The following is a 12901-nucleotide window of genomic DNA, read 5'->3' as shown; positions in this document are numbered from 1 at the left end:
ATGCCATGCACAGGCTTTAATATCCATGACTGCTCAGGCAGGGGTGAACCTATACACCCTTTTCTTAGACACAGACCAACATGCAGACAGCTTCCTCGAGGCACCGAAACACTATCAGAGCACTTACTTAACAGTGGTGTTGTCTGAGTTAGTCCACCTAAAGCCGAGAGAGAGAGAGAGAGAGAAACCGGACTCAGACAAACACACACAGGCCAGAGCCGGCGGTCAAGCTGCTGCAGCTGACATGCTCACAAACACGATGACTTGACATCTCTCATGCACGCTTGCACATATTCATGGGCAAAACAAATGCACTGATGAAACACATGCAAAGGCTCACAGCAACGAATCCAGTGAACAGTCTGGAGAGCAATGAATGATTGACTGGGTTGATGGGGATTTTTTAGGTTAGTTACTGTTACAGCTGCAGCATAGGGAATCAAACAGGCCACAGGTTTCTCACCTCCTGTCTTTAGGGTCGACGCTGCTGAAGGTGACGCTGTTCACTGGGTAATGTCTCCTGAAGAAAACCCTAGAGGGAGTAAGATGCATTGCATGTAGAATGAAATGTAAGAAACCTTTTTAAAGGGGACATATTATGCCCATTTTACCACAGTTGATATGGTTCCTTGAGGTCTTAATGAAATGTCTGTAACATATTTTGGTCAAAATACCACAAGGATCATTTAAAACAGCAGCCTTTTTACCCTGTCTAAAACAGCCCTCCTCAGATTGACCTGTTTTGAGTGTCCCCCCCCCGCCCCCTCAGCGTTAGCTCGCTCGTCCATGCCCATGTAGCGAGACTCCCTTCATGGGCATGGTGTGACTATGACGTTTATTTCGGTCGTAATCCCATTGGACGCACTCTAGCGTATCGTTTCTGACATAGAGGAACCACAACAAATCGCGGGAGTTGTTTTTTTCCAGAGTTTTTGGGGCGGTAGACATGCCAGATACCCAAATGAATGTGTAGAAGCACTACAAAAGTGGAATTTTCATAATATGTCCCCTTTAAGGGCTAACTCAGTCATTGCAAAACAATAACAGGTACCATCATCATGGTGTTTCCTTGATAGCAATCCACTGTAAATGACTGTGATCACTTCTTTTTCAGAAAACTGGGCTCTTACACCGATTAATGAAGTTATAACATTAGATATGTGGATATTGTTTTAGTAAAAAGAGTCAAATAAATAATGATATCACTTTCTTAAGTATTGATCCAAGGGGAAGTGTCTTACCTGCGCTGGCTGTCAGTGAGCGTGATGCCCTGCGACGTCACCTTGAACTGTACAACAGTGGCAGCAGGACGCGGGTTACGACTCAGTGTAGCATCCGTTGCCTTGGCGATGGCCTGGGGGCCGGTCAGAGACTCAGTTTCCACTGAGTTCAGGTAGAGGACGTTACAGGCTGAGGATAAGAGAGAGGTGAGCGTGTTGACCAATGTCTTTTAAATTAAATTCACAACATTTCTCGTATGTTAGAGTGATTGATCGCAGAATATTGTTACCTTCATTTAATCTTTTTCCATAATTTCATTTGTAGTAAATTTAGTGGAGGTGGTAGGTGCTCTCATGTTGCATATGTGCAGTATACGCTCAACACGCTACTTGAGCGACCATGGTAACATGACATGGATGGAGAAACTCACCTGCTCCTTGTTTCAGCAGGTCAGCAGCCGTGCTGACGTTACTCACTGGCTGAACCTCCTGCACCTCTCCTATCAGATCTGACAACATGCACATACAGCAAATCAGCTAGAGAAGAATAAAGTGCATTCGCTGTGAAGATGAACTCAGATTGTCAAAAAATAACTTAGAATTTATCAGATAATTTTTTTTATTAAATTGAAGAAAATTGTTACAGTCACATTTACCAACTTATTACAAACAAATAATGACTCAATAATGAAATTAGTTCTTTTTCCACCTACCTTTCTCTGAGATCTTCAGGGCACATGGCAAAGAGATGGGTGTGATGGAGTGTTGGCAGACCAGTGCAGACAGACTCCCTGTGAACCGCAGATAACACTGTATAAACATAAATCTCTCTCCTGTGCCTACATTAAATCCGACTCACACTCTAGTTACTCTATTTATCCTGTTTACATTGTACATATTATTGCTAATTTCCCTGATTGGATCTAAGACCTATCTTACCTCACCTCTTTTTTTTTGCTTTCCTTTAATATTCCTAGTTTTCCTGAAACGCAGTCATAAAAAGTTCCCCTGAAGCTGGGCCAGGTCCACTTACCAAAGTAGGGCTCATTCTGACATCCTTTAATCTTGACTCCTCGAGGGCCTGTCTCTATGAGGAAGTGCCTGACCAGTTGCTCCAGTGGGTCGCTCACTGGAACAGGAGAGATTCACTGTTAACAAGCTGCAAATATCATCATCTAACAAGGACAAACTGCCACTGCTGAAAGAGTAAAATGTCCACTGGTTTTGCTGCTGTTCCAATGGAGAAGTGATAAACATGTGAATATGATAAACAGGGAATTTTACCCTTGCTGCTTTGGTTGACATTGGCAGGAGGAGTAGCCACCTTCAGGGCCAAACCATAGGCCCCCTGGAAGGAGTTACTGTCCCTGATCAAGAAGGCTCCTGGCTCTCTCTCCTTCAGAGCTGCGATTGCTACAGCCAAGCACAAGCAAAAAGAAAAGGTGATGTTATCTTCTGTAATTATCAAAATAGCAGACTTTTTGTTAAGGTTAGGAGAAAGTACAAAGAGTACACTTAACCCTTTCAGACCTACCTTGCTCTCTGGAGATACCAGGCTTGTACCAGAACCTCGAACTATCCTGGACAAACTTCACACTGACCCTATTTGCATTCTCAGGCTCCACAGAGGCCACTCCTTCATTGTCGCCTGAAGGGGGTGCTATTTCTCCCACGGTGGGAGAGAACGTGACGTGGTGCTGATGCTGGGTGGTGCTGGCAGCGGAGGGAGGTATGTGGCCAACGGCTGGCCTCAGAGTCCCTGCCCCATCAGAAGGTGAACCTGCCTGGGCGGATGGATGGCGCTTCTCTGGCAAAGGTGGTTGGGGGTGAGGAAGGGGGATGGAGATGGTGGAGTAGTTGAAGTAGGAGGAAGGGTGAAGCTGTGGGGAGTGAGCGGAGTAGCAGTGCCTCTTGTTGGTATCCAGAGCGGCACCGTGTTCCATGACCGGGTAGTGATGATGCGTGGGTCCGTGCTGCTGGTTGTGGTGAGGGTGGTTCGGGTCAGGCCCACTCAACATCAGCCTCCTTCCCAGCGTGGCGAATCCGGGAACTGGGGTGTCAGAGACAGGGGAACCTTCCATGCTGCTGGATGCAGGATGGGGGGAGGATGATGGATGAGTGTTGGTCGGTTTTGGAGCATCTGGGTGAGATTCTCTTGCTGGAGATGATCCGTTGACCTCGGGTGGGGTTGGTCCGGCAGAGCCATTGGCTTGGGACTGGCTCTGAGGCTGAGACACTGCTTGTGCCAGAGGGGAGGGCAGAGCAGCAGCCTCTGAAGGGTGAACGGTCTGCAGTTGGAGAGGGCGGGGTTGGGGGTGTGGGTCTTGTGCAGGTGAAGCATGAACAGGGGATGAAGGAGTCGGACAGTGTCCCTGGTTTGTTGTGGACGGTGTCACAGAGTCAAAGGAAGAAGCTGAAGGCACATCTGGACTACAGTGCTGCTGGTGGGGGGTCATAGGGGATGGGTTTATTTGTGCCTTGCAGTGGTTGTGGGGGTCTGTTTGTGTGGGTGTGTTTGTGTGTGACTGTGTGTCTTTGGTAGATGATGGCTCTGCGCTACTTATTTGGCTTTCCAGGGATTCCTGAACGACATTATCAGCTCCGTAGCGTCTGACCTGGGGCTGAGAAGCCTCGTAGTCACTGCTGATGATGTCTGTGGTCCGGATCTCATACTCCCTCCCTCCTGGACTGGGGCTTTAACAGACAGAAATGAGGATTACTGACATTTGTAGACATTTTTAACTCCAACCAACTTACTGAATCTTTATTATCATAAACAAATTAGTTAGTTCTTGGTTTGGGCGATATGCTAAAATCTATATTGCCCCAAAAATCAGCCAAAGCAGACAACCGGCGATGGACTCGATAAACGATGGACTATGGCCCAATCCCATTTCACTCCTTGCGAGTTCACATGTAGGGGTAGGCTGTTCTAATACCTGTCGGGACGGAGGGGCACGGCTTTATAGCCTTTGAAACTGAGATTTTGCACAACCTCACTTCAAACGTAGGGTTACCCACAATGCCTTGCTAATCACCAACAAGCTGTAAGAGAGACCCGTACATGTAGTATTTTCGACGTTAATAAGGATTAAAAAATTACTATAATGATTATAATGTCTTAGTTAAATATCATTTCAATGTATTATGTTCTTCTTTTTTTTTTTTACAACAACCTTAAAAAAGAGATTGTGAGCGTTCTAGCGTGAGAATGTTAGCAATCCTTTTTCGTGCATTATAATCCTGCATTTTCACATAATTTCATGTCGCACCCCACACTCACACGATGCACTTAATTGAACCCGCGTATAGCAGCAATGTTACCCGATGCTCCTCTAATAAAAAAGCTTCCTGGCAGGGTTGCCTACAGACCCCTGCTAGCAAACTGAAGCTGTGTGCTTTTGATTCATACGTAAAAATAATGCAGAGCATTCAAGCTTTTCAATTCCAAAAGTCATTGATTCACCTGCATTAGCATAGATGTTATTTGGATAGTATAAGTTTGTGACTTTAGTAACTGCAATCAATAGCATTGGTTTATTTAAGATCTCAACAATGTTATTACAATTACATCCTTTGGCAAAACTGTCTGTTAACATCGACGACTACTGATGACGTGTGGGGATTTCACAATGACTCCTGAAATGTAACAGCTTCTTGAAGTGCTTTCCCAATTAGTAGGGGAATATTTCAACCACTACCTCTTGTGACTCCGTTTCAAGGGCTAAGATAACCCTTAAAAACAAGGGTAAGAGGTAATGCAAAATTACCTTTCCACTGTGCGCAGAGGGCTGCTGGTGTGGACGGGAGTGGACGGTCCGGACATGTCAGATGGCGTAGAGCAGGCAGCGTGAACTTCTCTGTGGCCTTCTCTATGGTTCCTTCTAAAGGACCCGTGGGTAATGTGGTCCCTCCAGCCCACACTCTCACCAGAGCTACGAAGACCATCTGAGAAAGGACAAGAACAATGGGTGACATTGACAAAAGATGACACATGTTCCTGGTATCAGCTGAGGCTGGTGACTGGTGAGAGAAGGCAGTTTGTGGGTCATATGTTAAGAATCTGTATAGGTAAGCAAAAATGTTCTCTGGATGCTATTGTTGATTGTGGATAATTGATCAACTCCTGTTACCAATCACAAGAAAACACATTTCTGAGTGTCTGTGTTTTAATGTGACTCACCAGTGTGTGAGTCAGAGCTGTATGACTGCTGTGAGTCTGGATGGTGATGGTTGTGGTTATGCTCTGCAGGCCTGTTGCTATGGCTGCAGGGCCCTGTCATGGAGGAAGCTGGAGGCAGCGGGGATGTAGACTCAGACTGGTATCCCGAGGCATAGCCCCTGCTTTCAGATGGTGAGGGCTGGTAAGGCGAGCAGGGGCACACCTGCCGGGGTGTTTGGTAACCGCTGCTGCTGCTGCTGTACTTCAGATCCAGGTGAGAATGAGCGTGAGACCTCGACGCCTCTGGATACGCAGGGTGACCCGATGGCAAAGGGTCAAATGTGAAGGCCGGCAGATCGTGACCCTGTGGGCCATAGGAGGCTACAGTGGCTCTCCTATGCCAATATTCAGCCTCTCTGTCCCTCTCCCACTGCAGCTCAGCCTCCCTGTCTCGCTCCCAGTGGAGGGACAGCTCTCTGCCTCGTCTGGGTCCAGTATCCCTCTCCCAGTGGAGCTCTGACCCTCTGGGTAACTCTGTGTCCCTGGCTCTCCTCAGCCCCACCTCCCTGTGCTGAAGCTCTGCCTCTCTGTCCCAGTGGAAGCTGTCACCTCTGTCCAGCCTGGGGTTGTGATAGTCGTCCCGCCTGATAGCGCAGTCTCTGCATGGGCAGCCAGGGGGTGGAAGACCATCCAACAGCATGATATCATGGTAGTTAGGGCTGGTGGAGGATTTGGGGAGGTGTGCATGGTGGTGGCTGTGAGGTGGGGGAGGGTGATGATAGGGACCGTAGTCGTCTTCTCGACAGCAAAGGTGACCCGGGGCAGACAGAGGGTGGTGAAGTGGGGGGTTGTGAGGGTGGGGGGTAAGGTCTGGTGATGGATATGGGCAGATATGTCTGGATGAAGGGGCCTCTGAGCAGGACCGGTGCAGGTAGTGAGGGCCGCTCTGGCGGTCCCACACCAAATCTGGAGGGGGGAGGGACTGGTGGGAGTGGGGGCTGTAGTGCTGGCACAGATCCATGTGTGACGGAGGAGCAGCTGGGTTCGGGCTGGCAGAAGGGGTCGCCCCGTGGTGCCCGTTGGTGCCAGGAGCACGATCGAGGCAGTAACCGTTAGGCATGAGGAGAGTACGGTCACAACCAGGCTCAGCACAGCGCTGGGACCGGTACCCATCTCGGCAGGAACACGACCGACTGAGCCCCAGTGTCCCAGTTCGTTCAGAGGGCAGGGAATCTCCATCATCCAAGATGGCAGTCTCTCGCTCCACATCCCGGTTTCCCTCTATGCCTCCAAGAAGACGTGCGAGGTCCTCCCGCTCTTGTCTGGTCGGAGGCGGCGGACGAACAGGCTCCTCCTGGCAGTCAGGATGGACAGACGGTTGGTTCAAGTGGATGGAATGGCCTGAGAGGGCGGGGTCAGAACCTTGACTGATGAAATGATCAGGTCTATGGTCAGGAAGACCCGCTCCTGGGCTGCTGCCATTGGTTGAGGAGAGAGAACCAGAGCTTGGCCCTCGACGTTTCTTTATCTGAGCGTAGAGACTGCCATCTACAGGACCTCTGGTGTGGGCAATATCTGATACAAAAATAAAAAAAGACACCAGATCAGGTCTAAGAACTCATCAGCTATGCAAAACGATTTTCGATTTTAAGCCTGTTGGATGGCTAAAGGTGGTTTGTAATTTCCACCATTAGAAACACATTAATTTCAAGAAGTGCGATTTAAAGAAAACAGGTGGTGTGTTACCCTCCAGACTGTCCTGGTATCGCTGGTTAAAGTTCTCATAGGAATCCCAGCGAACTACTGGGTCAGCAGTGTGGTAATCGACTGTGACAGCCGGGTCGTTCTTCTGGTACTCACGTCCTGAGGAAAAACAAATCTCAATGTTCATTCATCTGCACTTGTTTTGGGCCAAGCAGAGCACTTACATCACTTTGGCTCTTACTCCTACTAAATACAAACAGTGGAACAGAATGAAGGAGGATTTGAAGTCTAGTGAACAAACCTTTGATCCTCTCAGGTCCAGAGGAGAAGACAAACTCGACTGTTGCATCTGATGGGAAACGCTCATCTGGGGACAGGGAAAGAAAAACTGAATAAACATGTATATTTGTAAAAAAAATATTTTGGAGTACCTTTGTTTTATAACATAAAAATGTATGTAATATAAAAAGCTTAGAATTCTCTCTGCATTACAGCCGACAAATATAAACGCAATCTCCACAGGAGACCCGGATTTATAAAAACATACCAGTGATGTGGGAAACCCCTGATAGAATCAAACTGTTTTTCTTTCTGCTCCAATATATCCAATACACTAATACCCTCCACAGATGTGTTTCCAGTCGCATGAAGCCACAATGGTGTGTTTATGTGCCTTAACAACACTTCATTTCGTGGACTGACGACCACATTCTCAGCTACACACTGGTTCTGTCATTTCAGAGAAAGTGAAACTGGGGAAGGAAATGAGGTAATGAGCATATTCATGGTGGACTTAAGGAACACACCAGGGCTCACTAGGCTTGCTTTCCTCTCTCAGAGGGATAGTTAGAGACTCCAGAATACAGTACAAGTCATTTTCACTATACTCGCCTCCAGAGAGCTGTTATTATGTCCAGGATGGGGATTGTGCTGCTATTATTTAGGGATTCATTCAACCGCGGTATTATGGGCCCAAACCAGAGTGAATACATTCCCACAATGCCAATATAAAGAGCTGCTGTTACATCCAATGGTTCCATGTGGTGATTATCCCACCATAATTAACAACTTAATCCCGAATCACCATTTAAAATTTACAAAAAAAGAAGCTAGATCCACTTTAGGGAGCAATAAACACTACTTTGTTCTAGTACACTGAAAGAAGACGATGTATGTAAAAAAAAATTAACTTGGTTTTCCTCTAACAAATAAATAGTTGAACTTATAAAGGAATGAAAAGCAGCTTCAACACAAACAGTGTGTCACTTGGTCTGGTATGACTGCTAGCTTATGCTGGATGACTTTATGTCTCCTCAGGACTTGGTGATAAGTTAACGTTATGTTGAAGCATTTACCACAGTGATAGAGCTAACAAAACAGGCATGGGGCAAGATGAGTTTCCATTTTTTATATATGTTATATGTATTTTTATACAGAGGACAAGCGGTGAATTATTATAATAATTGTCAATAAATAAGCTGTTTATGCAGCCCTTAATGTTACAAAGTACTTTACAAAGAAGAAACTATTAGACTAAAGCAATGGAAGCCGAACAAAGGAAATTACTATAAAAAAGTTCTGTTCTGCTCTGTTTCAAGCGGCATCTGTTCCACTTCTGTCCGTCCTGGGAGAGGGATCCTCACACAGGACTCTCTTTGAGGTTTCTACAGGTTTTTTTCCTGCCTTTTCTTGGTGTTTGCTTACTCTAATCAAAGGTTAAGGGCAGAGGATATTGCACCTTATTCAGTCCTATGAGGCACACTGTGATTTGTGAATATGGGCTGTACGAATAAAATTTGATTGATTGACCAAAAAACTAATGGAATTAGTGAGACTGGATGAACTCAGACTTGTGATTGTTGAAAATAAAGGAAATACAGGTTTTTATATATATATAAACCTGTATTTCCTGTATTTGCTAATCGCTGCAGTTGTCTGTCTGTTCCTGACAGCTGGCCGCTGTATCCAGCCCCAATTAGACTTGAGGTGTGAACAGAAAACAGCCGAACCAAAACGATGAAGTGAAAGATACTCCAAAGCTCTGTGGGGCTGAGAATAACTGTGTGTACGGATCATCTACACCAATTCTTAGATTTCCCTTAAGAGGACATGTTAAAAAAAAGTACTGCGATACAGACAATGTACAGGATTTAAAAATGCTTTGTCTTCTTTAAATAAAATAATACCCCACCATCAGCCTCTGTCCCACAGCTGTGTTTGTCCTTGTATTTCTAAACCTGTGATCAGCTTTATTCTACAACCTAAACAAACATACCGACACAGGCTCCGTCCAGCTCCCCTTTGCCAAACCACAGCTGGGATCCGTGGATGGTGCACGTGTGGAACTGCAGCCTGAACACCGTGTCTCTATCTGCGCTCTGGGCTCGCCTGTGGTAGCATTTGACCTGCAGAGGGCGGCAGAGATGGGAGAAGAGAGGCGCGGATCAAAATGCGTGTGGGATAATGAGCAGTTGGGAGAGTAAATTGAAGGCTTTCAGTTCCAAAATGAGGTTCGCCTACAACTTAGAAATGACAGAGTGCACAAAACAAGACAAATTATGATTCCTTGTTAACAAGTGAAAAAAATTAATTTCCAGATCAGAATTTAGATTTCAGAGAAAGTTTCCCCAAACCTTTGCACTGAATATAGAAACACTTTGTAAAGTATTAAGTTATTAAGGCATTATTAGGACCCCTATCCATGTCAGGGGTCTTGTTTGTTATTTCCTTCCCACTTGACTCACCATGATGTCACCCTTCAGCAGAAGAGCTGGTTCGATGGTGACACACAGCCGCCTGCCTCCGGTGCCTTGAAGGTCACTGCCGGCGACACAGAGCACACAAACAAGTCTGTTAGAAAACTCAAAACGTACAAAGAATACTGGCAGACTGCTGCGCCTTGAAAAATCAATTAGTTGTTTCGTTTGCAAGATGTCCCAGACGACTGCGATGATGCAAATATGAACTGGGACCATGTCATCTTCACAATGTCTGTATTCACATTTAGCCACTTGGAAGGGCCAAGGGGTAAACAATCAAAGCTGGAAGATATGAGTTAAAAGCTGTATTGAAGAAGAAAGACGTCCTTTGTGTAATTTTATTCAATCCCATCTATTTAATTACTCTGTGACGAAGCTGAAACCTCAGCTCATGAAAGAAAAACAATCCTTTGCTAATCTCTACTATCAGTTGGACATACGATAGCGAGAGAGACTCACTATATCCCTGAAGTGTAGACCAACTGCATGGCCTGGTAGATCTTCATGAAGGGGAAGTAACCTGCGGGAGAGAGAGAGAGAGAGAGAGAGAGAGAGAGAGAGAGAGAGAGACAGAGACGAGGCAGAAATTAAGACATGGCGAAGAATGTGAAGGAATGTGCTGACTGCCGCCGCCTCCTCCTGGACCTGATCATCTGATTAAAGATAAACAGGCAAGGGTGTGTAGGAGGAGGAGGAGAGGGGTGAACAAGGCCGACTATCAGAGCGGCAGTGAGTACCGCTGGTTGGGTTCAGGAGGGAAGCCCGTCACAGCACCACGCCAAGACAAACATCACATCACATTTTATCTGCATACAGGCAGATCAGAGAGGAGAACAGAGGCTCGGGGGACATCCCAGTTCCCCTCACTTGTGTCTGGGACTGAAACTGACTTGACCTCTTCCCCAGAGTCCTTGTGCTTTATCGTTGCAGATCCAGGATCGCTGCCACATTGTGGATCATGGTGTCATCCGGTGGTAGATTATTATTACAACTATATTATGCCTACTCACATATACTGTTATCATTGGCCAAAAGCTCTATCATTATGATTGTGAGTGCTTCTCCCTTCATTTCTGTCTGAATTTTTCACATTCATACACTTTTCAATTTCTGTTAGACACTGTCTTTTCTCATGAATGTTGTAAAGACTGTTATTTTGTTGATGTGCTCTGTAACACATAACATCTATTGCACTTATGTCTGCCCTGGGAGAGGGATCCCTCACATGTGGCGCTCTCTGAGGTTTAAGGCCCTACAGAAAAGGTATTTTTTGTAGTTTTTGTAGTTTTTCCTCACTCTTGTTGAGGGTTAAGGGCAGAGGATGTCACACTTTGTTAAGTCTTATGATGGCCCAGGCCAGGCTATATTTGCAGATGACACATTAACATGATGTACACGAGCCAATTACTGGCCAGTAACGGACATTGTGCCAGTCTAATATAAGTTCTACAAATAATAAAGTAAACAAAATGTTCACATGACACAAGACCAGAGTCTAAAGCTTGAAATGACAAATCAAAAGAAAATGTGTGTGTGTCAATGTTCCTTACACTTATAGATGTGGTGACACAAATCAACTACTTTTAAATAGATTTTCCTAAAAGTTGTATATGTATTAATACAGCACTTTTCAAGTCTTGATGACCACTTTAAGTGCTTTACAGTTCTGCCATTCACCCCTTCTCTATCACAGGTCAATCACACAATACCAGCACATTGTTTAACCTCAGTCACAACATTCTCACTTATAGGCTCAATGACTGAGGGTGTATCTACCTACAATATATTAGAAACAGGAAGACTACGGTAATTATATTTGTTTTGTGTTTTGGTGAAGACTAACACACACATACACACCTCCTTCACCCTGGAAGTTTGGGAGTGATGGGATGAGAACTTGGTGGAGGAAGAGAGGGCTGCTGTTCATCTTGATCGCCCCGGACAGGAGGCCCCCGAAGTAATAGATATACCTGAAAGAGAAAGAGGAGGGTGGGTGAGAGAAATCCTCATGATATAAAACATGTGTAAACTGTCCTTGAGATCTTGTGTTCACAAGAGCAAACACATTAAAATCCTAGGATTATAATAGATGTTAGTCCAACAACATTAGACAGAGTGGGCCTACTTTGAACTTAACCTCACTATATTTATCATTTTAACATTGCTTGTATTATTCTCCTATTATTCCACTGTCCAACAATCACATAGCTTCTTTATTTTCTGTTCCATTGGTCGTTTTCACAGCAAATCTTTATAGTAGGAAAAGAACAACTTGAAACTTAAGCAACTAAATGGAATTCAGCCATCATTCTTTTCATTATTTACATCTGTCACTTTCCAAAGTGTTTTCAAATGTAAAAAAAAAGCGTAAAGCTGAGGTTAAAGATAAATCAAATCCAGCAGTTGTACATAGCTACACACTGTTTTGTTCTTCTTAAAAAAGATACAAGGGAGATGTGCAACATCTGCTGTGATGTGGGATGCCCTCAACCACCCCCACCCTGCACCCCCTCCCCTCTACTTCCCCTCCTCTACCTGTTTTGGGACGGCTGGAGGGAAGAGGACACCTTATCTTCACAGAACTTCCTCATGGCGAGAGTACTGAGAGCCTGGTCCGCCCTGCACATAAACGCACACAACACACACACACACACACACACACACACACACACACACACACACACACACACACACACACACACACTTTCAGCCAACAATTTCCATCATGGGACTTGCACCAGACCCTCTAGATGCCAGAAAGTACATGGAGAGGATACAGCTGGCACTGGCCACAGGATAAACCAGTTTCCACTGTTCCTGTGCAAAAAATCCACAGGGCTTAATTTATCAAAGGATTTATCAACAAAAGTCTGAATGGAAATCATTGTGGAACATACACAGCACTTGAAGTTGAACACATCAGCAACTGGATACTGTGTAGCAAGCTTTTTATTTGCCATTAGCCATCCAGTACATTTTTGCAAAGTCAATTTGATAATTTTTAATGTGGTCCATGAGAGGAAAATGTTAAACTGTGGCTTTGGACGTCTCAGACA

At 45.3% G+C, this 12901-nt stretch overlaps 1 protein-coding gene across 5 annotated transcripts in view; it reads right to left on the bottom strand.

Moving 5' to 3' along the window:
* Window positions 1-12901, bottom strand: part of tns2a (tensin 2a) — a 50907-nt gene that overhangs the window by 2328 nt on the left and 35678 nt on the right. For 4 of the 5 annotated variants that reach the window (XM_053425279.1, XM_053425280.1, XM_053425282.1 and 1 more), the window contains 17 exons: window positions 12381-12464; window positions 11703-11815; window positions 10305-10365; window positions 9831-9906; window positions 9362-9491; window positions 7388-7453; window positions 7129-7245; window positions 5404-6957; window positions 4991-5168; window positions 2755-3914; window positions 2505-2633; window positions 2254-2349; window positions 1934-2011; window positions 1652-1729; window positions 1242-1410; window positions 464-532; window positions 128-157 (listed from right to left, as the gene is read on the bottom strand). In XM_053425279.1, coding sequence (XP_053281254.1) covers window positions 128-157; window positions 464-532; window positions 1242-1410; window positions 1652-1729; window positions 1934-2011; window positions 2254-2349; window positions 2505-2633; window positions 2755-3914; window positions 4991-5168; window positions 5404-6957; window positions 7129-7245; window positions 7388-7453; window positions 9362-9491; window positions 9831-9906; window positions 10305-10365; window positions 11703-11815; window positions 12381-12464 — 4188 coding nt within the window. The remainder of the gene's footprint in view (window positions 1-127; window positions 158-463; window positions 533-1241; window positions 1411-1651; window positions 1730-1933; window positions 2012-2253; window positions 2350-2504; window positions 2634-2754; window positions 3915-4990; window positions 5169-5403; window positions 6958-7128; window positions 7246-7387; window positions 7454-9361; window positions 9492-9830; window positions 9907-10304; window positions 10366-11702; window positions 11816-12380; window positions 12465-12901) is intronic. The other variant, XM_053425281.1, reaches the window with a different exon arrangement.

Source organism: Pleuronectes platessa, chromosome 6, assembly GCF_947347685.1.
Source record: "Pleuronectes platessa chromosome 6, fPlePla1.1, whole genome shotgun sequence".
Taxonomy (NCBI): Eukaryota; Metazoa; Chordata; class Actinopteri; order Pleuronectiformes; family Pleuronectidae; genus Pleuronectes; species Pleuronectes platessa.
Note: the sequence above shows the minus strand (reverse complement) of the source record. Positions and strands in the feature narration are given on the sequence as shown.